The sequence below is a fragment of the Paroedura picta genome, chromosome 18 (genome assembly GCF_049243985.1).
Source record: "Paroedura picta isolate Pp20150507F chromosome 18, Ppicta_v3.0, whole genome shotgun sequence".
NCBI classification, from domain to species: Eukaryota; Metazoa; Chordata; class Lepidosauria; order Squamata; family Gekkonidae; genus Paroedura; species Paroedura picta.
Window position 1 is genome coordinate 16,977,829 of NC_135386.1, and position 27,448 is coordinate 17,005,276.

Here is a 27,448-nt window from a genome sequence, read left to right on the forward strand (position 1 = left end):
TGAAAGCTACCTGGTTTATTAAGAAACCAGTTGAACCACAATGAATCCAGTTGGTTGTCGAATGAAAAAAAATTCGCTGTTTTTTACCTTTGAGGTTTGGTTCAGCTTCTGAGTGGTATCAGGAGAACCTTAGAAGCCAGAATCCACAACACCAACAGCTTTGGCTGGTAGCCTCCAGCTTCCTATCATCGTAAGGACATTCCCGGTCCTTCCTGCCCCATGAACACTTCTTAACAAGGGAAAAATCCAAAAGTCAAGCTACAGGGTCTGAAGTCCTTTAAACCTTTTTTCTTAAAAGTCAGTGTTTGCTTTAGGTCACGATGTTTCCTCTCATTGTATATATTGAAAGAAAGAAAAAACACAACGAACCCTTCGTATCGAATTTTCAGTTGCCTCTCCCGGCTGAAAAACTGGGAACCAGTTTCGGGAAGATTCGTCCCCGACCGTCTGGGGAATGTCTCAGTTGTTTGATTCGGACGCAAACTCCCCCAGAGAACAGTCCCCACCCGCTTTCTCATGGAGTCCGGTCCCTCTTTGCCCTTTCGCCAGATGGCAGAATCCACCCCCACCCCCAGGTCCCTCTCACTGCCACTAAGTGAGAACACAACACGAGCCGGAAGCCCGGCTTGCCGGCCAAACGGATCCTAGCTACCAATTCTAGACCACTCACAACACGGGCCTAACATTAACTCGTCACGCTAAAAGTACCCATACAGACCACATCGACTCCCCGAGCTTCGGGGGAAGGCCGCAGGAACCGAACTCTTCTCCTGCACCAAACCGCCTCCCCTCTCCCGGACCGCATCTCCCAGCAGCCCCCTGGCTCTCCCCTTTACGAACCCCAAAGACGTACAATGGTACCTCGTCTATAGACGCGGGTCCCCCCTTCTGCGTGTCAAGGAAACCATTTCCGCCCATCGCTGCTCCTCCGGGGCTCCCCTCCCCAGACTTCCTGCCACGAAAAGCGAGCCCCTCGGGACCCCATATCTACGTGGCCCCCTCGCACTCCCCCACCGTGAGTTTCAAGGCGCCCTGTTGGTGCAGGGCCTTCAGAGCTTTGAACTCCAAGGGCATGGTGTGCGGGCTGGCTTGGGACGTGTAGCCGTATTTCAGACTGTCGTAGTAGTGGTACTTGACCGGGTTTTGGTCCTGGTCCCGGGGGAAAGGCCAGAAGCCGTACAGATGGATCCGGTTACAGAAGCGCGTCGCCAGGGTGTACATCAGCAGTCCGGTGGTCGGGCGTTTAATGTACACTTTGTTAGTCAGCCAATACCTGCGAGGGGACAGCAAACACAATATCAGGGGGAATACAGTCCTGTGGGCTCTGTGTCCTCCGCACAGCAGCGGTAGTCCTAGATATGTCTCCATGGTTGTCCGGGATTGCCAAAATGCTGGCCTCTTTCAGCATGTCCAGTGAAAAGGAGCTCGTTTCGAAAACCCCCTCTGCATGTGTGTTGGCAGCGCCATAGGGTTCTTGGTGGCAACCCCATAGGGCAGGGGTGGGCAAACTGTGGCCCTCCAGATGTCCATGGACTACAATTCCCATGAGCCCCTGCCAGGGGCTCATGGGAATTGTAGTCCATGGACATCTGGAGGGCCACAGTTTGCCCACCCCTGCCATAGGGTTTTCAGAGGTTGGTTGCCCTTGGCTGCCTTTGTGTAGCACCCTGGACATTCTCTATGGTCTCCCAGACTAACTATTAACCCAAGGCTGACCTGCTTAGCTTCCAAGGTCAGGTTAGCCTGGTCCCTGCAAGATACGGCATCCATCTAATGGGTAGGACCAAAATTATCGGAGATGATACTGAGCAGGCAGAGAGACTCTCGACCGGCAATTCAAGACATACATCGGATTCGAGCTGCTCTTGGAAAGAGGACATGAGCCGTCACAAGATTGCTCACTTCATGCGGGCGTCAATGGTGCCAGCGTCTTCCCTGCCTCTCACCCGGGCGCACTGCCGTCCTGCAAGCCAGCCGGGGAGCCGTAGCCGCATCTGATTCATTCCGCAAGCTGAAATGAGGTTGCATTGAGCGCAGGAGAGATGCCGCGTTAGCAGCACACCTAGAGTGCGCGAGGCACGGTTTTTTAATTAGGAGGCGGGTTTTCCGGCGAGAAAAGCCGTAATTATGGCTTCCCCCCCTCCACCGCCCAATTGGAGACACCGACTGGCATCACTGTTAAGGGGACGATTTGTATGGGCTCAGGCAGGCGTGAAGAGCAAACAGACAAGCGTGGTATTCGGGGCTCTCTGCAGAGAGTCAGAATTGTGGCCCAGGCCTTCTTCCGAAGCCCACGAAATCGCACTCGGGAAAAGGAAATTTCAGGCAGTGATATAACCAAGAGCTTGCTGGAGCTTTTGTACAAAGCAGGAGAACACAATGAACAGGTGGGAACTATCCTGATACTATATGGACTATGCCTCCCCTCCCCAGAGAGCACAGAGGCAGAGCAATCAAAATCTGCTCAGGGTCCTCGTCTCCAAAGAAGTAAAACTGGCTTTTTTGGCGCTAGCCCCGGCTGGGTTGAGCCCTCTATCAAATTAAATTGAGGTCTGATGGGATCTTCAGCCTGTAAGATGGACTGTTCTGCCAGGCCTATGGCTGAGGCCCAGAAAGGACATCCAGGAGATACCAACCTCTCCACCCTGAACATCCACCTGCTAACTAATCTCTCCAAGAGCTGACCAGCCCTCTCAGCAAGGTTTTAACCTATAATAGGAGGCGGCTTTGGAAATGTGTTTAAGTCCTAAATTTAACTTATAATTTAATTAATCTGCCAGGGGGCTGGTGTTTCTAGCAACAATTTCCCTTTTTCCAGTTTCGGGCTAGCAAAACCCACAGTTTGGGCAGTAAATCTGACTCCACTACAGCTTGGTCTGGTGCACAGAGGCCAGGCCTCTCCTGTAGGGTTGCCAGCTCTGGGGTGGAAAAACCTGAGGCTTTGGGGGAGGGCCAGTTTGGTATAGTGGTTAGGAGTGCGGACTTCTAATCTGGCATGCCGGGTTCGACTCTGTGCTCCCCCACATGCAGCCAGCTGGGTGACCTTGGGCTCGCCACGGCACTGATAAAATTGTTGTGACCAAGCAGTGATATCAGGGCTCTCTCAGCCTCACCCACCCCACAGGGTGTCTGTTGTGGGGAGAGGAATGGGAAGGCGACTGTAAGCCACTTTGAGCCTCCTTTGGGTAGGGAAAAGCGGCATATAAGAACCAACTCTTCTTCTAATTCTTCTGGGGCCTACAGAGGGAAGGTCTGGAGTTCAATATCATACAGCCCCTCTTCTGAGCAGCCATTTTCTCCAGGGGAACGGACCTCAGTTGTCTGGGAATGAGCTGGAGGTTGGCATCCTTACCCTCCTGCCCAACGCAGCTGCCTGAGCAGTGGAAGGTCTCCTGGACCTTTCTACCTCGAATGCTGTCCTGTCCTGTCCTTTCCTGGTTTCAGATTCCTCAGGCTGAAGGCATCTCAGCACCTTGGTCGCAAAAGAGCAGCATTCCTCTCTCATCAATGAACCATCCGTGCTAATTCCTGACTGTCCCCTCTGGGAGAAGAGCGAGGCGCAGCGTGAGCCATCTGGCTGGTCAGCCTGCAGGCTTTCTCGGCCGGAAAAGCTGGAGCCTCTCTGCGGCTCGGAGCGATAATTGAAACCACGCTGCGCGCCACCAGCTGCTGACTTTCTCCATCTCCTCGCTCCCGTTTCGCAACCCTGGACTTCCAAACAGAAGGGACCCTCTGCTAATTCCGTGTGAGCATCACCTGCCCACCTGGAACCCCCTCCCTTTGGTTGAGCAAATCAGCCCCATAGCAAAAAAACAAACAAACCCAAAACAAAACAAAAAACCCTTCCACTCTGTAGGGCTACAAAAGACTATTTATTCTGAGCGTTTGCCCTCCTTAGCTGGTTCTGGAGACCCCAAAAGCAAAGTTTGGATACACACTTTTCTTGGATGCTTTAGGATGCTTAGGGCTAATCCTGCGTTGAGCAGGGGGTTGGACTAGATGGCCTGTAGGGCCCCTTCCAACTCTTTGATTCTATGATTCTATGAAAATTGGATGGAGGTAACCCATCTTGTGCTGCTGCTCACTTTGCAGCCTGGTATAGCCCCCCAGTCAGGTGTGATAGGCAGAAATCCAAAAGAGGAACTATCCTGGGAGAAGGGTTCACCCTTGAATTGTATACCTGCAACTCTGAAAAGGATAGAAGTACCGCCGCGAGCCAGCCTTGGGAGAGGCAGTCATAGAGATCCAGTTATGGATAAATTATAAATGGATAGATAAATAAATAAAGTACGCCTAGTACAGAAAGACCTAGTCCATCTGCATTGTCATTCCTACCCTTTGGGAAAGCATTGGCTCCAGAATGTTTCTAAAGCTTCCGGAGTGGCAAAAATACCGTACAGCGAAATAAAAAAGTAGCTCATTATGGGAGACATTCAATCCAACAAACCACAACAGAAGGGAGAAGAACCCAGCCTTAAAGAGTAACAAAGCTGAGCAGCCAAACATTGGGTGAAATAATTTTTTTAAACAGAAACTGATTAAATGAAAATGTATTTAATACAAGCTGCACTGAAACTGTTCATGAAAAAACAACATTGGCCCATTCTGAGCATGAAGTAGGGAACATTTGAACTGGAATGTCTTGAATCTATTCAACACGATGCATTTGGATATTTCTTCCTTATAGGCCTTGAACCCACACAACAAGGCCAAAAATTCAATTTATCTAGGCTGATAACCTGTCTCAGTGTGGATTGGCTGGGGTTTGTGATTTCACTTCCTGTCTCAATGTTGATTGGCTGGGGTTTGTGATTTCACTTCCTGTCTCAATGTTGATTGGCTGATATCTCTACCTGACAGTGTTGATTGGCTGGGGTTTGTGTTCTAACTTCCTGACTGTGTGTGATTGGCTTGGGCTAGTGATTTCACTTCCTGACTCTGTGTTGATTGGCTGGGGTTTGTGGTCTCACTTCCTGTCTCAATGTTGATTGGCTGATATCACTTCCTGACTGTGTGTGATTGGGTGGGCTTTGTGTTCTAACTTCCTGACTGTGTGTGATTGGCAGGGGTTTGTGATCTCACTTCCTGTCACAAAGTTTATTGGCTGGGGCTTGTGATCTCACTTCCTGACTCAGTGTTGATTGGCTGGGATTTGTGATCTCACTTCCTGACTCTGTGTTGATTGGCTGACCTCACTTCCTGACTCTGGGCTGATTGGATGGATCTTGTGATCTTACTTCCTGACTCTGTGTGATTGGCTGGGGTTTGTGATCTCTCTTCCTGTCTCTGTGTTGATTGGCTGTGGCTTGGATCTCACTTCCTGACTCAGTGTTGATTGGCTGATATCACTTCCTGACCATGTGTGATTGGCTGGGGTTTGTGATCTCACTTCCTCACTCAGGCATCACATAGCACAAAGATGCTATCAGCAGATGGCGGAGCCAACACTCCTGAGACAGCACTTCCTCCTTCTTCCAATTATTAGTGCTACTGCCTCTGGCAAGCAAGAGTTTATTTTATAGCATGAAGGCCCAACCTGCAGTGGGCAGACCTAACAGCTCCTGAGATGGCACCCCTTCTCTCTTAGAGCTCTGCCAGTCCCAACAACCTCCCAGTGCCTCTTGTGGGGAATGGCAGGGAAGGATGTTCATAAGCCACTTTGGAACTTCTTTGGTTAGTGAAAAGCAGGGGACAAAAACCTCCAGCTCTTCTTCTTCTTCTCCTATGAGGCTTCTCTTAACCTCCTAAGCACACACCATCAAGCAAGGCCGTTTCAATAGTTCTTTCTTACCAGGGCCATCCCAGCAGAGCGTGCATAAATGCATCAGCCTTTCAGTTTTTCTTTCCCCTTTCCTTTGGGTACCCCATGAGGTTCTATCCAGACGCAGTTGACCAGAATGACTCACCCGCGTACAGCGTGCAGGAGGCGCAGAGAGGGGTAGGCGGTACGGACGTTGATGTGATGCCTGAGGATCAGCTCGTTGACCCACTCCACTCGCTCCTTGCCCCCTTTGGCCATGAAGGCCGGGATCCAAAGGATGCTTCCATTGAGGCTGTGCAGCCGCTGCAGTAGCTTCTCCCGCCAGGTGTCATTCACCAGGTCCTCGAAGGCCCGTTGGATGACTGAAGGGTTCATGGTCACCAGGTCTGTCTTCATCCCGACATCCTGGGTGTACTCCTGCACCGGAGCAAGGTTGCACCTGGAAGGGGAAAGGACAGGTCATGCTGGGGTTATGTCAACATGTCACATTCAAAAATGATGTTTTTATGGGTAGGTGTGTCCAGACGGTGGGGACCAACCTCCCAGACCAGTAGCCTTGGCAACCCTAAAGGGCCAACATCATGACCATGATGACATCACTTCTGGGGGGTAAGGATAAGACTTCCTGGCAATTCCTAGAGCTACCCTACATCCTGGAAGTGACATCATGGTGTCTCGTGACACCAGTGACACACCAGTGACACCAGTGACACACTCGTGACACCAGTGAGCTAAAAAATAATTCCGCACTGCCATTTGGTGCAGCAGCCAGCAGTAGACGCTCTGGGTGAGGAATCTCCCACCCCAGCTGAGAGCTTGGCAGGCCTACTTGTGAGCACCACATGGGACCACAGGGTAAAGAACCGGAAACAAACAAGCAAACAAACCATTATTGGGATTAACGGCTCTGGTGTTTTATAATAATTGCAATTACATTAGATATGATCCCTACGCAGGAATTAGACAAATGAGAAGGCTACCGCAACAGACCATGTGATCCTGTAACATAAATTTAAGAAAGTCCTCGCCTTAAGATTCTGTAGGACAGATTATAGAAGGAGCTGGGAATAAGCAGACAAACATTCTAGCTTAATGATCCCATGGACAAGGAGACTGATAAATTGTAGACGAGCCGACAACTGTAGAAGAGCAGACGATGAGCAACTAGACGCAAGTTTCGTAGTTGATCTTCCTCAGACGTGATTCTTATTAGATCTTCCTCCGGAGTTACCATTCTAGAATCAGCCAGGATCATTGCAACTTAAAAACACACACGCCACATCTCTGAATTATTGTTGTGATAGCTTTATCGTTTGTCTAATTCATGTGAATGGACCGTATATAACGTCATTGCAATTATTATAAAACACAGGAGCCATTATTAATCATAGTGTCTGTTTGCTTTGACCTGTGAGAACAGCAGGCACAATCGGAGACACATCGGTGCCTAACAAAGAATGATTTGCAAGCTCCAAGAGGAAACTTTGACTTGTACCATGTTATTTCATTTTGAGACACTTTTAACCCTGCCTTCCCTCCTCCTAAGAGCCCAATGGATCAAGATACAAACAACTTAAAAAAATAATCAACGCCGCTAAAATACCAACAATGCTGCCAGCATACATCCCTCACACAAAGAATCTCCAAAATGCTCATCTTTCAGCTTGCCTTTGAGGCCTCCTGCATCCCTCAGGTGAAAAGTCAGCAGCTGGCAATTGTCAGGAGGACCTGAAACTCTGACCTCTGTCTCCTTCCAGCCCAATCCTGCCAAAGCTCAGAAGCTAAGCACAGCAAACCCTAACTAGGATTTGGATTGGAGATCTTCAAGGATTCAGATGGTATTTCCTCAGAGGAACACGAAGGGTCATGGCACAGAGGCACGTAATGGCCAACCATCTCCGAAACGTCCCTTGCCTAGCTGCCAGACAATCTCCTGGCTACCCGTCACATGCCGTACGATAAATAAATAACCTTATCACAAAGTTATGCGCATCGATTTCCTCCCCGCAGGCGCTGTTCAGGAGAATGCCCGAGTTGCCCACGATCGCGCAGGTCCGGAAGTGCTTGCCCTTCAGCGGCGAGGTCCTGGGTAGGAGCGCATAGAGGTTTTGGGAAACATTCATGGTGCTGTCCCTGTCGAAGACGTAGTGGATGATGTCTCCAGGCTTCAGAGTCCCTTTCAGCACCGAAATGTCTTTCTCGGCATCCAGAAACTTCAAGATGTGTTTTCTGAAGAGGAAGGACATAGATACAAGTCCTGGTTGATGTGGCCCTCTGACTCCTTGGGGGTCAATGTGCGCTACTGCAAAATGGGCCCAATATGGTGACCCAGCTCTGAAGCACAGGTTAATTCTGAACCCCAGGTAGCTCTGTGTTTCTTTGAGACAGGGGCCAGACCAAGATATTTCTTCTCCTACAGCTAGGTCCACCAGCAAGGCCAGAACTCCAGAAGCCCCCCCACTGCTGCCTCCCAAGCACCAAGACAACAGAGCACCGCTGCACCAGACAGACACGGTTTTCCCTCTATACCAGGGGTAGTCAACCTGTGGTCCTCCAGCTGTTCATGGACTACAATGGACTACAAATGCTGGCAGGGGCTCATGGTAATTGTAGTCCATGAACAGCTGAGGGACCACAGGTTGACTACCCCTGCCCTATACCATGTGGCTAACAGCCACTCATGGACCTCTGCTCCATATGAGAGCATAAGAGAAGCCATGTTGGATTGGGTCAATGGCCCATCTGGTCCAGCACTCTAGGTCACACAGTGGCCAAGCCCCAGGAGGTCCACCAGTGGGGCCAGAACTGCAGAAACCCTCCCATTGCTGCCCTCCAAGGAGAGATGAACAACGTCATGAGCCGCTTTGGACCCCAACTGGGGAGAAAAACAGGATATAAATAAAAGCATAAGACTATTTAATAGTAAGTTCTGAAAACTTGCCCGGTACCCATTGCAACCTTCCCAGGTCCCTCCTGGACCTCTTCCCCTTCTTTATTTGTTTGCTTCCTATTTATTCAAGGGCATACTGGAGCTCGGAATTCGCTTCTGAACCATCCTTTACTGATCTCAATCCAGGCTTGGCGAGGGGGGCCAGGGGCTTATTGCTTCCTGGACTATTTTCAGAGGATGCAGAAAGAGACAATCTGCCGGCTTCTCCTGAGTTAATTGGCCCAGTACCTGATCTTCAAAGAGAGCGTCTGGTTGTGCTTCCAGTTGGCCAGGCCCAGCCGAACAAGGTGCTTAACGCTTCCGTTGCTTCTGTCACCGGCCGTAGGAGAGGAAGCGCCGCTGATTCCCACTTCAGCTCTGGAGAGGGGAAAGAGAGAGACGGCGGGGGTGGGTGGGTGGGGATCAATCAGAGGCAGATCTGCCTTCGAGGATGGTGGGTCGGCCGTCTCCCCTGGAAGAGCAAGCTGGCTGCCGAGACCCCAATTAAAAGGCAGTGAAGGCACAAGATAGGCACTGTTTTCTTTTAACAAGTCCAGGCTCCCCCAACCCAATTGTCATTCCCAGCACTCAGACGGCAACTGCAGGAAACGTATTCCCCAAGCACTGCAGAAGCTAGATATGGATGAGGTTTGTACTGCAAAGAAGAGCAGACTTGAGAGCCAGCAAGGTGTAGTGGGTAAAGGGCAGTGAGCTCTAATTTGGAGAGCTGGGTTCGATTCCCCCACTCCTCACCCACATGCAGGCAGCCTGGTGACCTTGGGTCAGTCACAGTTCTCATAGAGCTCTCTCAGCCCCTCCTACCTCACAGGGTAGCTGTTGTGGGGAGAGGAAGGGAAAGAGGCTTGTTTCTTGTATTGTTTTCTATGTTTCATGTAAACTGCCCTGAGCCTCTGGGGAAGGCGGTATATAAATCTAAATAAATAAATAAATAAATAAATAAATAAATAAATAAATAAATAAATAAATAAATAAATAAATATAATAAATAAATAATAATAAAGAAGAAAAAGAAGAGCTGGGTTTTTTGGAACTCTGCTGTTCTCTACCTGAGTCTCAGAGTGGCCTACAATTGTCTTCCTCTCCCCACACAGACACCCTGTGAGGCAGGCGGGGCTGAGAGAGCTCTGAAAGAACTGTGACTGGACCAAGGTCACCCAGATGGCTGCCTGTGGAGGAGTTAGGAATCAAACCCAGTTCTCTAGATTAGAGACCACTGTTCTTAACCACGGTACCAAGCTGGCTCTCAGTTTTGGGATGCCTTCGGATAGTGAAAAGCAGAGTATAAAAAAACAGCTCTTCTTTATCCTCCTCCTCCCCTGGGTCCATTTGCCAACCTAGAATGGCTCCTGGCAGCATTATTTGCCCTGTGGTAGACTGCATGCTAAAGTCTGGAAGTCCATGGAGTCTGTCAACCAAGCTCAGGACATCGACTCATGCAGAGATACAGAAGGCAGCCCCCTTTGCGATTATACAGTCCCTCTGCCTTTCTGTAATTACATATGACTTAGAAAGGGGAAAGGACTGGCCTCCCCACGGTGGCTGATTTGAGGGGGGCCAGGCCAGGACCTTTACTCATACAGTGACCCACGAGGTAGCCTCCTGTGAAGACAGGTGGGGTGCCGCTCTTAGGACCCTTCGATTACTTAATCCCTTTGTTCCTCACAATACGCCATGGTGCGTAGTAAGTAAAAACAGGCGTTTTTATTCCGTGGTTCTCGCCTCCGCTGCCGCAAGGTACAGCTCGTCTGTCACCGGCGAATGAGACAGGAGGGGGAGAAGGATGATTAAGGAAACCCCAAGCCGAGGAGGAGAGAAACAGATGGAGGAGCTAAGTGGAAAGAGCGCCATCCCACAAAGAGAGAGAGGGGGAAAGAGCAGAGCAGATTAATAGCCGCTTGAAAGCCCGAAACAAATGGACACAAAACCCCGTTGACCAACCTATTCGATTTGCTAGGTATTCCGCTCCCCACTGATCGGGTAGCCCCTCGGCCTCCGGAATTCCTACAAGACAAAGGAAATGCATTATTTAGCATCCAGGGCCCTCTTTGCGACGTTGTGCTCAACGTTCCCGGCTGCAGGTTGCAGAACTTTGGACCGAAATGCCTGCTGCGGCGGGGTGTCCCTCGGGCCCTTTGCTTTGGGGGAATATTCTCTTGTTTTCCTGCCCTTCCGAGCCTCCACGACCTCTCTGATGCTGGAGAGTGTCGCTGATATATTTCTCTGCAGGGCGACGTTCACCCCGGATCGATATTAGGCTAGATATCAGGAAAAAAATGTTCACAGTCAGAGTAGTTCAGCAGTGGAATAGGCTGCCTAAGGAGGTGGTGAGCTCCCTCTCACTGGCAGTCTTCAAGCAAAGGTTGGATACACACTTTTCTTGGATGCTTTAGGATGCTTAGGGCTGATCCTGCGTTGAGCAGGGGGTTGGACTAGATGGCCTGTGTGGCCCCTTCCAACTCTATGATTCGATGATTCTATGATATCCAATGGGAAAGGATGAAGAGGGCCGGGTCAATCCAACTTCTATTAGAGATCCGCAGTCCTAACCACCACACCAGTACACTAAGGGTCATAGATCCAAAGAACACGAGGGATCCCGATACGGAGGCAAGCAAACCACCTCCGAACGCCCACACCTGAATCCATCTGAGGACGTCTTGTGTGCCCCTGAACGCTCACGCGCAGAACAGAACTTGGTTGGTCTTCCAGGAGCCCCTGGACTCAAACTTGGTCCTGCTGCTTCAGATCAACACGGGGACCCACCCGAATCCATCTGCACCCAAAAGCTTATCCCCAGAATAGGACTTGGTTCATCTTCAAGGGTCCCCTGGACTCCTTAACCTTTCAAGCAGAAGCTACGTTGAAGCCTTTGAAACGAACACCTGGCTTTCAAACGTTTTCTCGCCTGCTCTCAAGGTCAGCTTGGGGAGCGTTTCTCTCTGACGTCTGGAGAAAAATGGTTGACTGACATTTGATATTTCCTACGCCGGCTTTGGCCCTCGCCCTGGGGTGGCTGGGTGCGCCGGCTATTTCCCCCCGTGTCAACATTCGAGCAGCAAGCCTTTGAGGCCGTTGGCACCTGCTCGAAAGAGGGAGGGACAAAGCAAACTCCCCTGGGGTGATACATTTCAAAGGAGGCCAGAGAAATGTATCAGGGATGCGGGGGTCTTGATTCCCGGCTCCTGGAGACCTTTTGAGATCTCACGCAGAGATGTTCAAAAATCTCATCCATTTGCGCTGTCACGCCGTGGCAATCTGGGCTCCTAAAAGCTTTTCCCCTTAAGTCGCAGGTGTCATTTCGGGGGAGTTAAATTCCTTTTCAAAGGCTTGGCCGTGAATTCCGGTGACGGCGTCTCTGCCGATAATGTCAAGGAATTTCCTTTTCTCTTCCCAGCAGCAGAAATCTTGCCATTCTGGGGGAGCTGGTTAATTGGGGAGGGCGTAGGCTGAGAACAGCCTGTGGTCTTAAAATGTTAACACCTATTTCTAGGTGATAGAGTTGCCAACTCCAGGTAGGGAAATACCTGGAGATTTGGGGTGTGAAGTGGGATTTGGGACAGTGAAGGACCAAGAGGGCTTAAAATGTGGAATTCATGGCCAGAGGATGGAGTGATGGCCACAGGAATAGACTGCTTTAAAAGGGGGTTTGATGGAATTGGGAAGGAAAGGTCTATGAGTGGCTATGAGCCATGGCTGAGGAAAACCTCCATGTTCAGGGGCAGTCATCCTCTGAATCCCAGAGCCAGGAGGCAACATTAGGGGAAGGCCTTGGCCTCTCTGCCCTGTTGCTGGCAACCCAAAGGAAATGGATGATCACTGAAGATCTGATCCAGGAACGCTCATGTTTTCCTTGAGGACAAAAGTGAGGTGTAAGTGAAATAAACTGGGGCACTTTGGGGAGGAGGGGGGTGGCATAGTTAGAACAGGAACTCCCCGTTATTTTTCAAATTATCCTCAACAGTGTCCTGATTGACTCATTTGGAGACTTCCTGCTCCTTGGAGCCCACTTCCTGTATGCTTGCCGAATGAACGTCAAACAACAGTTAGTCAGTTAGGATTCTTAGCTCTCTCTCTCTCTCTCTCTCTCTCTCTCTCTCTCTCTCTCCTGTCTTTCTTTACAAAGCTGTTTCTCTTCACAATAAGATTAGTTTATTCTTTTCAGCAGCTTGGTGCTTTGCCCCTCTTTGCATATTTAAACACTGCCAAGAGGGACTACCCTTGAAGAGCTGCAGACAAGGCAGAATGCTGCAGGAGACTACCAGTCAGGCCCCACCCAGCATGGGATCCCGATACTAAGTCCAATGGCAAAGGAGCCACTCCCAAGTTCTATTTAAGGTGTTGCTTTTGACCTTTAAAGTCCTACCTGGCTGGGGGCTGCAGTATCTGAAGGACCATCTTCTCACCGATATTCCTGCCTGAGAATTAAGATCAGGCTCCTTTGACCATGCTATCAGTCAAAGAAGCTCAACTGGCAGGTGCAGGGGGGAGGGTCTTTTCAGGAGCAGCCCCCAGGATCACAGGATAACCTCCCCAGGGATGCGTATCTGGCCCCTTCACTCTCGATCTTTAGGAGGCCACTGGTTCTGTTTAGGACTGTATTTGATTAAAATTTTCCTAAATTGTGATTTCACATTCACCCCCCCCCCCCATAGTTTTAAAATATATTTTATATTTTTTAATGTATTCTCTTTTATGTGTTTCATGTTTACTGTAAGCTGCCTGGAACTCCATCAGGGAGAAAGAGGGCTAAAGAAAGGTTTTGGGAAAGGTTTTGGGGAAGTCAAAGAAGCAGCAATAAAAGCAAGCAAGGAAGCAAGCAGCAATGAAAGCAAGCAAGCAGCGATAAAAGCAAGCAAGCCAGCCGTAAAAGCAAGTAAGTGAGCAATAAAAGCAAGCAAACCAGCCATAAAAGCAAGTAAACAAGCAATAAAAGCAAGCAAGCCAGCAATAAAACCAAGTAAGCGAGCAATAAAAGCAAGCAAACCAGCCATAAAAGCAAGTAAGCGAGCAGTAAAAGCAAGCAAACCAGCCACAAAAGCAAGTAAACAAGCAATAAAAGCAAGCAAGCCAGCAATAAAAGCAAGCAAGCAGTAATAAAAGCAAGCAAACAGCCAGCAATAAAAGGAAACAAGAGCAAAAAAGTAATCAAGCAGCAATAAAAGCAAGTACTGAGAATCTTCCCCCTGTGGAAGCAAATACTGTACTACAATTTTCTCCATCTTTCATCTCTCTTTGTCTCCCTTCATGATGGGTGAGAGGGAAGGGTTTAGCAAATCCAGCTTGCTGCCAGAGGTGAAGGGGATCGGGGAAGTGGGGTGGGGTGGGGTGAGGAATACTACTTGCACTCATCCCAGGTACCTCCCAGGTACCACTTGCATTCAGCCCAGGTACCTTCTGATGCACGCAAGGATGTAGAATTCCGCACAGAGACAATCTCCACCGGCACAGACTGGGGCCGAAGGATCCTGCATAGGGATGAGATATTTCTCCCCCCCACCCCTTGCAAATGCACAGAGCTGTGTTTATAGGAAGGCCGGGTGGCAGGCGGCGAGGAGAGAATTACGAGAAACGCTTCCTAGAGAAGGTTAAACGAACCCATGTGAGAAAACCCTCCATCAAGAAGGAAATCAAATGAGTTTTCGGGAAAGTGGAGTTTAAAGAGCCGGAGAATCAGAGGCAAGATGAACAAGACGGGGGGAGGGAAAGTGAGCAAAAGTACTTGAGGGGGGGGGAGATAGGACAGGCCCTGCAGGAATAAATACATCTCAACAGCCTTATCATTATAGTGGAGCAGCTGGACCAGAACGGGCAGGGGTCTGTTACAGGAGGCGACCCTCCCACTCCGTGCTGGGGCTCTGCCAGCACTGGGTCCTGGTTGATTCGAAGGGAGATGAATATAATCACTTCACGCTGTAACGCCTGGAGGAAGATGACGAATCCCTTTTTAAAGGAATCTTCGCTCAGCCTCCGCTTGGAAGGGGGCCGAAGGCGTTTGCAGGCGCCCTTGTTAAGTGCATCGATCAGGAGGCAAACGGGCCTCTTATTTACTGATTTGCTCCATAATAATCTGGAAGGGATGGAAAGGCAACTCTCTCTAGGGGGCCTAAGAGAAGCCCTGGGGAAATTAGGCTTCAGAACAGCTTCCAGTTCCCACAAAGTTCACAGTGGCGAACTAGTTGGACAGAAGCAAGGACAGAACAGGGACTCATGCAGAGATGCAATGGTCCGTGAGACTTTTTAAATTTCTTGTTTTCCCCCATTAGTATGCCGCCAACTGCTCTCTCATGGTCCGTCTCTGCACCTGGACTTACACTGTACCAATAAAGTTTGGGTACAGGGACACCTTTAAAACCTACAAAGTTTTATTCAAGGGATGAGCTTTCACGCGCAGGCACACATCTTCAGATACCTGACAAACTCTGCATGCATACAAAAGCTTGCCAATTTGAATTAAACTTTGCAGGTCTTCAAGATGCCCCCGGGCTCCGACTATGTCCTGCTGCTTCAGACCAACATGGCAACCCACCTGGATCGATCGGAAGGCGTTGCGTGCACATTAATTCATAGAACTGCCATAAGTCGGGTGCACCTTGAGACAGCACATAAACACAGAACACAGCTGGAACCAAATCACATGTCGCTATTGTATTTAAAGTTATCTTGGGGTGTCCTAGTTACGTCTTGACTTCATTTAAACCCTAGGGACACAAAGCTGCCAACGTCCTTCTCCTCCCTGTCTTTGATCCACACAACAGCCCTGTACGGTTGGTTCGGCTGAGACTGCATGACCCACTCGAGTTCCCCGCAGCAGAGTGAGGATTCGAATTCAGCCCTCCCAGAGCCTAGTCCACCCCTCGAATCACTCCGCCGCACCGGCCGTCTCACTGAAATATTGCCATGTTTCAAAACATGGGCCTCGTGCAGGATTGATTTCAGAGTGGCATGTTTGCGGATCGGAGCCCTGGAATCTGCCTTCGAACAGACTGACTGTGGCTAAAGTTCTCTTGGAGAACCAGATTCCCGTCTGTAAGAGCAATAAATCTGTCCGCCTTTAATTCGCCCCGGGCCCCTTTCCCGGCCATTTGTTATCCCGATGTCTTTCCAGAGTATCGGAAAGCTAGAAGAGTTTTATTCTAAGCAAGAAATATTCCCCGCGTTCTTTTATTTTCCTTCTGTTTCACAGCTGAAAGGGCCATGAGGCTCGCTCCTTGAGGAGGACGGCTGAATGCTCGGGGAAGCCTCTAATGGTATCCCCAGAGAGTCTGGGAGACTGAGAACACGAATACATGAATACATGATGCAGCATCAAACCCTTGCCTCAAGGGTTGCCAACTCTGGGGGGGGGGGGAGAAATACCTGGAGCTTCCAGGGGCTGGAGGGGTTTGAGGCAGGGAGGGGCTTCTTCAGGGTATAATGCTATAGAGCAGGGGTAGTCAACCTGTGGTCCTCCAGATGTTCATGGACTACAATTCCCATGAGCCCCTGCCAGCAAATGCTGGCAGGGGCACATGGGAATTGTAGTCCATGAATATCTGGAGGACCACAGGTTGACTACTTCTGCTATAGAGTCCTCCCTCTGAAGCTGTCCTGGGAACTAACCCCACTTCCCTGGAGATCAATGGTGATAGAGGGAGAGCTCCAGGCCACATCTGGAGGCTGGCAACCTTCCTTGGCCCATCAAGGTCGGCATTATCTGCTCAGGCTGGAAGCTGGGTCTCCAGGGTTTCAGGTGGGGGATTTTTCCACGATCCCCGAGATCCTTTGGCTCTGAGATGCCGGGGATTGAACCGGGGACCTTCTGCAGGCTGAGGGAATGCTCTGCCACGGAGCCCTTTAAGACATCCCAGGAGCAAGACAAGGAAAGCAGCCCCTGCAGAACTGGCTCGGACCCAGGCGGCTGGCAACACACTTGCCATGCTCTGTGGGGTTGTCACCAGCCCACCCTGCAAGGTAGGACCACGGGGAATTGGTGGACTGGGATAAAGACACCCATTATGGTCGGGCCCTGGTTCACCCCAAGCCACGTGGCCTTTGGAGAACAGCCACAACCCATGTGAAAAGTCCATGCTAAGAGTCCATGCTGCCACTGGCTGGGGGCTCCCTAATCCTTGTGGAGCTAATGCAGCCTTCCTCAGCTTTTTCACTGTTGAGAAACTCCTGAAACATCCTTCAAGGTTTGACAAGCCCCAGAAGAGGCACAATCGAGCAGAATATTGTTGGGAAGGAGAGCTGTGTATGTATCCACCTGGGGGCCCTCCACTTCCCTCCCCCTCCAAGCCCATCATTGGGCATGTGGGGAGGGAGGGCAGGTGACATGACCGTCCATGGTCATGTCACCCAATAAATGCTTTCCAAATTTAAAAAATATATTGAAAATGAATTAACTCCTGCCCATTTGGGAATCCCTTCCGGGTCAGTCAAGAAATCTCGGATCTTCTTCACAACTTGCATTGAATCGGAAAATTACTCAATTTCCCTGAGGCCAACCAGCTGGGTGATATTGGGCCAGTCACAGTTCTCTCAGGGCTCTCTCATTCCCACGGGGTGTGTGCTGTAGGGAGAGGAAGGGAAGGCGATTGGAAGCCGCTCGGAGACTCCTTCACAGAGTGAAAAGCAGGGTACAAGAACCAGCTCTTCTTCCTGACAGCCAGCCTGCTGTAGAGGTTCAGAGTGGCAGCCTCTAATCTGGAGCTCCGCGTTCGATTCTCCACTCCTCCTCCTCACCTGCAGCCAGCTGGGTGGCCTTGGGCCAGTCACAGTTCTCCCAGAGCTCTCTCAGCCCTACCTACCTCATAGGATGTCAAGTAGTAAAAATCAAGGTAAAAAAACCCCGCTTTTCTTCTACGGGAGGGTGGCCAGAGTTTCTTGGGCTTCTTGCTTTCCTTTAAGCCCTGCCTCGTCCAGCTCTCAGGCGCTAAGCAGGGTCAGTCCTCGTTAGCCCCTGGATGGGTGAGCACCAAGACCCCCCAAGAAAGACCCCCCAACCACCTCCGTTTGCCGCTTGCCTCAGAGACTCTTCCGGGGTGGTCGTCAGTCACCTGCAACCTGGCATCACTTTTCTGCACCACTTCCAGGTTCTGTGGCTCAGCGACATGCAGAAGGGCCCGGGTTCGATCCCCGGCCTCTCCAGTTAAAAGGTCAGGCGGTCGGAGAGGGGAAGGCCTTTGGCCAGAGACCTCTGGAGAGCTGCTGCCAGTCTGAGTAAGTGACTCTGACTTTGAGGGATCGAGGTTCCCGTTCGGCAGAAGGCAATGTCACAGGTTCGTGAGTGCCAATGGATTCGGCCGGGATCTTTTGCTTCCAAGTTTAGACCGGCATTTCCGGACTTCCAGCCCAGGGGGACGGTCAGTTGCTTGGCTGCTCCCCTTACAGCCTGGTCCAAGATTTTGGGTCCTGGCTTCTGCCTGTCCTGGCTTCTGCCTGATCTCTCCTCCTCTCCCACCACTTGGTAGCTTGAGAGGCTACCAAGGACTCTAGTTACACCCCCCTCCAACCCACACCTAGATGAATCCCCCCTTCTTGACAAATCAATAAACCAGTGGTCCGAACGGGTTCCTGGTTTGGGGGAGACGGCTGCACTGATTACTGGGCGGCCAGGGGATGGCACCCTGCACCTGCTCAGGAACACCAGCACCGGCTAGGGGTGCCAATCTCCAGGCGGGACCTGGGGATCCCCCGGAATTACGGCTCCTCTCCAGATCACACCCCCTGGGGGAAATGAATGACCCGAGGCATTGTGCCCCACCAAAGTCCCTGCCCTCAGCTTGGCCATCCCCAAATCTCCAGGGGTTTCCCAGCCAGGGGTTGCCCCCCCCCCCCCCGGCTGCTGATTCTTCCTTCCCAGGCGTCGGAAACAAATTCCAGCCAAGCCCGTGAAGTTCCCACAGGGCTCGATGCTGGCGTCGGGTGTGTGTGTGGGTGTGTGTGTGGGTGTGTGTGTGGGTGGGGAGGGTGTTACACCTGGGGGAGGCTTCACTGCAAAAAAAAAAAGGAAGCTCCATCCCCAAAAAGAGCCTAAAGGGGGGAGGGGAACGACTGAGAAACTTCCAGCTTGGCATGCACGCGATTGCAAACGAACCAAAATCCTCCGCCCCTCACCACCCCCCCCCCCTTCGCCCCGCACCTTACAGAACCATCTCCAGGGCTCACCCCGGGGAGCCCCGGCTCCTTGCAACCCCCTCCCGCCTTCAACCAAGGCCGGTCCACGCCCCCCCCACGCCCCTCCCTCTCCCGAGCTCAGCCAGCCCGTCGATTTTATTGCCTCGGACCCCCCACCCCTCTCCATCAGCGGTGCCTTTTCCAACCAGCCGGTCGCCCCCAGCCCACCCGGACCCCCCTCCCTGTCCCTTGTCCGCGTGGGGTGTGGGGGAAGGGGAGAGAAACCCCCCCCCCCAGCCCCGCCGGCTTCTCCCAGTCCAGCAGCCGAGGCGAGAAAGCAGGCAGGCGTCAGACAAAGAAACTCCGGCGCCCCCTCCCCTCCCCTCCCCTCCGAGCCCCCTTCTCTGCCTCCCCCTCCTCATCTTTTGCATCTACTATAGTCAGCACAGCTCCCTCCCCTGCGGTGTCCTTTGCACGCCCCCTCCCGTCTGTTAGACCCCCCTCCCCAAGTCTCTGCCCCTCCTCAGCCCCCTCCCAAGAATCCCCCCTCCAAAGACCCCCAACTGCGCCCCCCCCCCAGGCAGAGCGACCCCCCTGTCTGTTACCCCAGCTCCAGCTCGATCTCCGAGATGTCCGCGAAGATGAGGATTCCCACGAGCAGGGTCAGCAGCGCCAGCGTCCAGCTCCGGCAGGGCAGTGGGGGCGGCATGGTGCCCGGGCGGGAGCCGGCCAGGCAGGCAGGCGGAGGCCAGCAGCAGCCAGCCGGGGCCGGAGATAGCGCTTCTTCCTCCTCCTCCTCCTCCTCCCTCACCGGTCCCGAGCTGGGAGTTTGCAGGAGCCGGGAGGACCCCTCCTGACCCACACACAGGCACTCAGCTTTGCCCTGCCCTGGGGGTCCCCTGCTGCCGCCCTCTTTGCCGTCCACCCCCTGGCCAGCCCAGCGTTGCCCCCCTGGCAGGGAGCCGGAGTACAGCAGGTCCTCTCCCGGGCTCCTTGTCACTGCTGGCGGAGAGGCAGAGAAACAGAACAGCCTCCCCCTCCCTGCCTGCCTCTCTCCGGCTCCGTCCCTCCCTCTCGCCCTCCCCTCCCTCACCAAGTTCTCTCTCTCCCCCCCCCCCTTCTCTTTCCCTCTGATCATATACACAGACTGCAGCCCTACCTGCTTCCCCGGCGGAGAAGGACAGATCCAGTCCCAAGCCTGAGTCGGCCGCTTTGGTCCCTCCTAGCCCTGTCTGGCTCAGCCATGGGGCATCCGAAGGACCGTCTCCTCCCCTGTGCTCAGGCCCGGGAAGGAAGGTGGGCAGTCTCCTGCCAAGCCAGGAGGAGTGTCTGGGGGGAAAGGAGAGAGGGCCTTTTTGGTGGCAGCCCCGCAATGTCAGAACACCCCCCCCCCCCCAGCATGTGCACCTGGCCCCTGTCACTTCAGTCGGAGACCCTAAGCCGGGTTTTCCAAGGGTGACTTTGAATGGGTTTTTATCAGTGTTTTAATGGGGATTTTGATATCCTGTTCCGTTCCTATTGTCAGCTGCCCAAAGCTCCCCAGGCCATTAGCTCGATGCATGTTTTACGCAGAGAGAGATCCGAGGGGGGGGGGGGTGGCTGGGTTGATCCAAACCAACTGAACCTAGCTGGGGTCTAGGGTTTAAGACCGACAAAGAGGACCCAGAATTTGACTTTGTCGATCTTAAAAAATGCTCTGGATTCAAATGTGGCTCTAATTCTTTACGTGGTCAGACTTAAACCTGGCACAGGAGATGGGATAGACTTCGGGGGTTCTGTTCTGCACAAAGAAACCAACACCAGCGATGGAATCGAACTCCCCAGAGAGTTAACTGAATTGCCTGCTGCATCTTACAAAGGATGCTTGTTTGTTTTATTTATATTTATGTTTCGATTTGTATCCCGGGCCTTCCCAGCACGCTGGCTGGGGGCGGCTTCCAACATACGGCATAAAGCCAGCTGCGTGATAGCATTGACACTGATCTATAATTTAAATGGTATAATAATAAAATCATAAAAATTTTAAAACCATCACAGCCGCTATTTCGCCGGATGATTTGTTGCGGTGCGTTCCGATCTCAGCCTAACTTCAGATTGAGGGGGGGATCCACGGAGAGGAATAAACTGCGGGGATCCTGGCCTGCGAAATCTGCCCTCGTACCTTCCCGATTTTTTGTAACCTCCTGGAGCCCTCACCTCAATGGCCAGATGCAGCCCCATTTCATCAGGAGTCAAAAGCTAAACAAGTCAAGTTTATTGTATGTGGCTAGCTCTTAGATCAGGTGTCCTCAACCTTGGAGTTTCTTGAGAGCCCTGCAAGGGTTCTCCGAATGGGTGGGAGTGAATTAATTTAAAATATATTTTAAAAGAAGAAGAGTTGGTTCTTATATGCCACTTTTCTCTACCCAAAGTGGCTTACAGTCGCCTTCCCTTTCCTCTCCCCACAACAGACACCCTGGGAGGGAGGGGAGGCTGAGAGAGCCCTGAGATTACTGAAGAAGAAGAAGAAGACAAAGAAGAAGAAGAAGAAGAAGAAGAATTGGTTCTTAGATGCCGCTTTTCTCTACCCAAAGGAGTCTCAAAGCGGCTTCCAGTCACCTTCCCTTTCCTCTCCCCACAACAGACACCCTGTGGGGTGGGTGAGGCTGAGAGAGCCCTGATATCACTGCTCGGTCAGAACAGTTTTATCAGTGCTGTGGGGAGCCCAAGGTCACCCAGCTGGCTGCATGTGGGGGAGTGCAGAATCGAACCTGGCTTGCCAGATTACAAGTCCGCACTCCTAACCACTACACCAAACTGGTGAAGTTAAACATTTATCGGGTGATATGACCATATATTTATTTATTTATTATATTTATATACCGCCCTCCCCTGAGGCTCAGGGCGGTTTACAGAAAACATGGTCATGTTGACCCACCCCCTCCCCAAATGGCCAATGATGGGCCTGGAGGGGGTGGGAAGGGGTGGAGCCCCAGGTGGGCATGTCCACAGCTCTACTTTCCAACCATATTCTGCATGACTGTGCCCATTCTGGGGCTTCTCAAAACCTGAAGGATGTTTCAGAGGTTTCTCAATGGTAAAAAAGTCGAGCAAGGGAGATGGGAGACTACCCAGGAGATCAAGGGTGCCTAAACAGAGGAAAATGACAGCGAACAAACTTCGAACATCTCTTGCCTTCAAAATCTTTTGACGGCTTGCTATGAGTCTTCGAGGACTTGATAGAACTTGTTAATTTTAGTTATCGTTTCTGTTTCTATTTGTTTTCCAGCCTCTCTCCTGAGGCACAGGGCAGACCACGGCAAAACAGATCAGTGTCAAGAAAAATAAAATGCAAAGCAGAAATCTAAATTCGTTCAACGGTTTGAAAACTTTAAAACTTACCGTCACCAACACACAAGCTGCCAAAGAGCTCCAGCGAGTGTTGAAAGCGTTTGGAACATTTCGTGTCTGTTTGGTCAGTCCTTGTGGTTTTTTGATCCTCCTTGCCCTGTGTTGCAGATGGCGGAGACAGGAAGGAGGGAGAAAGACTCGCCTAAGACAAATAAATAAATAAGAAACTGAATGCAGTGTGCAAAGTCTAACCATGCTGAGGATTATTCATTCATTCGTTCATTGGTTCATTCATTGGTTCAATCATTTTGCACCGCTCGATGGAAAGGATACATAACATTGCAAAGAGCAGACATTTTGAGATGTGAAACTGTTTTTTTCCGCACACCCAGGTACACCGAAACAGCTGAGCAGCGGAAACAAGCTGCTCAAACAATGGACCAGCAAAAAAAAAAAAAAGTCCAGCAACAGTTGGGGTTTGAAGAACTTGCTGAAACAGAAGAACTGCCCCCAAAGTTTCCAAAATTTCAGCCCCCAAGCATTCCAGAACTTTGGGGTGTTCACCTGTCCCTTTTCCTCAGGTGCAGTCCAAATGCACTCGCTAAGAACAGCAATGCAGGTATGGAAACTCCACCCTGTTTGTATATTTATTCAGTAACGTACTCTGCCCTTCTCCCCTAGTGGATACCCAAAGCAACTTACATCGTTCTCCTCACCTCCGTCGGATCCTCACAACAACCCTGTGAGGTGGGTTCAGCTGTATGCGATTTGCCTGCAATCACTCAGCCAGCTTGCCTGATAGATTTGGTAATTCGGTAAATTGATAAACGTTATCACTGCAATTTGGTAATTGTTTAAACTGAGTAGAGATTTTTTTTGCTGATCCTTATATACATATATGAAATTCACCCTTTTGTATAAGTTACTAATTTGTGGGATTGTTCATTAATACATTTCCAGACCTGAACTGAGGAAGATACATATCGAAATGTTTTCAGCATTTTTTTTTCTCCGAGTAAATTCTGCTATTAAATATTTCCACTGAGGGAAAAAAACTGTGACAAGTTTTGTCATTTGACGTTTATCGGTGTTAGCCATTTCTGCCACACACAATATATATCTTCTTGTTTCTTTCCTACACTTGTGCGTTGCTCTCTCTGAAACGGGGGGCAGAAGCTGGCCGAGCTCTGGGGTGAATGCGTTACGTTGGATGAACTCGCACACAGGGTGTAATTTTATTTTTTAAAGGTTGAACGCGTGCCTGAAGCACAGGGGAAGAACAAGGCCGGCAACTCAATCACGGTTCAGTCAGTTGAGGAGTGCACCTGTCAAAAGCTTGGTGTGTTTGTTTGTGTGTGTGTGTGTGGGGGGGGGGGTGCATCACAAATGGAGAACGCACCACCACAGTTTAACGCACATCAAATGTTACAATGGACCATTCTGCCCACCATTAATTCTATGTACACCGCCTAAGACTTCACAGTAGGTGGTGGTATATAAATCAAATGGATGGATGGATGGATGGATGAATGAATGAAATAGCTTTTTCTGACGCACATGAGAATACACTCCGAGTACAGAACTTAATGATAGTGAAGGTAGGTAGATTCATATGGGAAAGGGGGTCCTTATGGGAGTAGCACTTTTAAAGGGGGTCAGACTTTTTCACAGAAGAGGGAGCAAAGTTTAGGCACACCTTTAAGAACAACAAAGTTTAATTCTGGGGATAAGGTTTTGTGTGCATGCCTGCTGTTTCATTTAGATTCAGGTAGGTCGCCATGTTGACCTGAAGCAGCAGAAGTTCAAGTCCGGGGGCACCTGGGGCCAAACTTTCTGGGGATAAACTGCTATATCGTGAGTAAGGCCATTGCTCTATTGAGGCCAAGGTTCCACCAGCAGAGGTTCCACCCCTAAACCACGGCCCTTCTGCAGAGGGTCCATGACATGTCACTCAGATTCCAGCTACAAGCTGTGTGGTCATCTCTTAGGCCTATTCCGCACACATAGGATAATGCACTTTCGATGCACTTTAGAAGCAGATTTTCCTGTTCCGCACAGTAAAATACAGCTGCTAAAGCACATTGAAAGTGCATTATCCTATGTGTGCAGAATGGGACTTAGGGATGCCTGTCCCCCCTGGCTTTACAGCTCATCTCCAGACTATTTTGGAGGGTGGACTCCATAGCATTATACTCCACTGAGCTCCCCAAATCCCAACTCCACCCCCAAAGCCTCCAACTATTTCCCAGTCTTATTGCCTCCCATGCTGAGCCTTCCCCCTTGAGACCCTCCCTCCCTTTCTCCCCTCTCCCCAACTTCTGTCTCTTTACACTTGACGGAAGCCTGTCTGGGTCAGAAGCTGCAGAACCAGGGCGCTCTGTGATGGGCGAACGGTGTGCCATTGTTCTCTCTGCCCTTCCGGAGGATGAACGCCGCCTGGTATATTTCAAAGCCGGAGAGGACAGTTGCCAACTTTAAAATGGAAATGACCTCATCTTCAAATATTGCCTCCTTGATTCAAACTGATGGTGCAACGGTGGAAAATCTTCCCTTGGTAAAAATAGACCTTGTGGCAGATTTACTGAAGAGTCAGAGACCTTGCCAGAAAAAAAATAGGACAGCACAGAGAGGAGGAGGAGGAGGAGGAGGAGACAGAGAGAAATGGTGTATATTTGAAAGCCGTCTTTCTGAGTTTGCAGAGACAGGAAACCCTGCGGCTTCCTAGAAGAAGAAGAAGAAGAAGAAGAAGAAGAAGAAGAAGAAGAAGAAGAAGAAGAAGAAGAAGAAGAAGAAGAAGAAGAAGAAGAAGAAGAAGAAGAAGAAGAGTTGGTTCTTATATGTTGCTTTTCTCTACCTGAAGAAGTCTCAAAGTGGCTCACATTCCCCTTCCCTTTCCTCTCCCCACCACAGACAGAGGGAGGTGAGGCTGAGAGAGCCCTGCGATTACTGAAGAAGAAGAAGAAGAAGAAGAAGAAGAAGAAGAAGAAGAAGAAGAAGAAGAAGAAGAAGAAGAAGAAGAAGAAGAAGAAGAAGAAGAAGAAGAAGAGAGAAATGGTGTATATTTGAAAGCCGTCTTTCTGAGCAGGAGACGCCCTGAGGAGCAATTCTCTGAACAGAAAAGATGCTCATAATGACAACCTTCCTGACAAACATCCATGTCTTTACAGTTCATGTCACATTCCCCACCACCACTCTGAAGCTGCAGAGCCCCATAATTACGTCAACCTGCGCATCTCTGCCAACCTGCTTGTGAACTGCACTGCTGAGCATGAGTTTGTTCAGAGATTCAGAACAATTGACGCACCAGCGCTGAACAGGGACGGCGGAATCTCCTCTCACTGGGGAGATTGTTCCAAGTAGCCTTCCCTTCCCTTCCTCTCCCCACACCCTGTGAAGGAGGCAGGGCTGAGAAAGCTCTGAGAGAACCAGGTCTGGCCCAAGTTCCCCCAGCTGGCTGTAGGGGGGGGGGGGATGAGTGAGGAATCCATACCAGTTCTCCAGATTCGAGTCCACTGCTCTTAACCACTAGCTGGCTCTTTCTAATGTCTATTTTTATTTTATAGCCTGCCCTTCCTGCTTGGCCACAATTAATAGATTGCATCATTCAAATGTAGGTAGGTAGGTAGGTGGGTGGGTGGGTGGGTAGGTGGGTAGACAGACAAACAGACAAATAGATAAATAGATTCAGCAATATTAAAATGGGCAAAGTCCAGATCTCTCCATTTCCCCCAAATGCTTTTGCCTTGAACGTGATCAGGACGTATCCAGGCCCTCAATAAGTGCAGGGATTCCGGCAGGAAGTTCCCAGAGAGCCACCTCCTCCTCTCTGCTCGGCCTCGTCTCGTGGCTACACACCCCTGACAATGCCAGAATCGACAGCCTGCCAGCTCAGAGATAACACGACTTACGGCTAATCTGCCTCCACAAAGGACAGACATCTATCGACAGGAATGTGGCTTTAGCCCATCGCTGCGGAGGCACGAATTTCTGCAAGCCCTTAAGAAGTTTGCCTGCGGAGACCTACTCCAACGTAAAATTAATCCTTAAACCCCAAGGCGGGCACTGTTTTGCACATTTGTGCACCGAAGAATCAATGGTTAATGTATCCCTTAATGTACATTATAGTTTAAAAAGACAGATATTCCTTCTCTGCTACCAATAATGTTCCACATCACTCTCTTCATTTTCAGCTTCTCATTAGCATTGCAATGAGTTGATCCCAAGGAGGGTAACCAACTTCAGGTGGAGTCCGGAGATGTCCAATGATTATAATTGATCCCCAGATTCCTCTGGGTAGAATGGCTTCTTTGGAGGGTGGAATCTATGGTATTATGCTCCCCACCCCAAATTCCAACCTGGCAGGTATTTTATCACATAGACCAGGGGTAGTCAAACTGTGGCCCTCCAGATGTCCATGGACTACAATTCCCATGAGCCCCTGCCAATGCTGGCAGGGGCTCATGGGAATTGTAGTCCATGGGCATCTGGAGGGCCACAGTTTGACTACCCCTGGCATAGATCATGCTGGCCAGTCTGATCTAAGTGAGTAGGAACGCATGTAGTGTCTGAAAGTAGTGTCTGCCAAGATTTGAATTGGGGTCAGGATTGTGAAGGATGCATAAAAGCACACTTGTAATTTATTTTGTCAGTTTCGGCAAGGAAAACCTTTCCTCCCGTTCTCTGTTTTCTTCAATAAAGAGATTTCATGTTTACAACGAATCTGCTTAGTGGAAACTCAGCGAGGGCATGACAGTTTGGTGTAGTGGTTCTTCTTCTTCTTCTTCTTCAGTAATCTCAGGGCTTTCTCAGCCTCACCTCCCTCACAGGGTGTCTGTGGTGGGGAGAGGAGAGGGAAGGGGAATGTGAGCCACTTTAAGACTTCTTCAGGTAGAGAAAAGCGGCATATAAGAACCAACTCTTCTTCTTCCTCCTCTTCCTCTTCCTCTTCTTCTTCTATCAATATGCCATCATTCATCCATGAGTCAGGGCTATGGGATGACCTATGCCAATACGAAATATCTCAACCATGAGTCCTAAGCAAACAACAAACATATTTTATGTAATGATGCAGGGTATAATGAGGGTGTTGAGACACAATTCAAATATTTGCTGGAAAGAAAAAACGGAGAAGGGTTAAAAAAAAAAAAAAAGGAGAAATATCCGGAAAGCCAAAATTGATTCATGGAACGAGTGACAGAGTTAGGGAATTCCGTGCATTAAGGTTTACATGTGGCTACAAGCAGTAAAAGTTTTATTCATGGCGTTACAGTGAGTTAATGGAATCTCCATATTTAGAGGCAGTATATCTG

General features: G+C 50.3%; 1 protein-coding gene across 2 annotated transcripts; it reads right to left on the minus strand.

Moving 5' to 3' along the window:
• Positions 1–20,081, minus strand: ST8SIA2 (ST8 alpha-N-acetyl-neuraminide alpha-2,8-sialyltransferase 2). 2 transcript variants are annotated; one of them, XM_077317544.1, is made up of 6 exons: positions 19,969–20,081; positions 10,650–10,712; positions 8,940–9,068; positions 7,733–7,990; positions 5,907–6,200; positions 1–1,273 (listed from the first exon to the last, which is right to left on the minus strand). In XM_077317544.1, exons 1-6 carry the CDS (start codon positions 20,052–20,054, stop codon positions 988–990), a joined length of 1,116 nt encoding a protein of 371 aa, XP_077173659.1. In that variant the 5' UTR covers positions 20,055–20,081; the 3' UTR covers positions 1–987. The 2 variants fall into 2 exon arrangements, with proteins under 2 accessions (XP_077173659.1, XP_077173658.1); XM_077317543.1 differs by lacking the exon at positions 19,969–20,081 and adding an exon at positions 19,415–19,842.
• Positions 20,082–27,448: the final 7,367 nt, after the last annotated feature.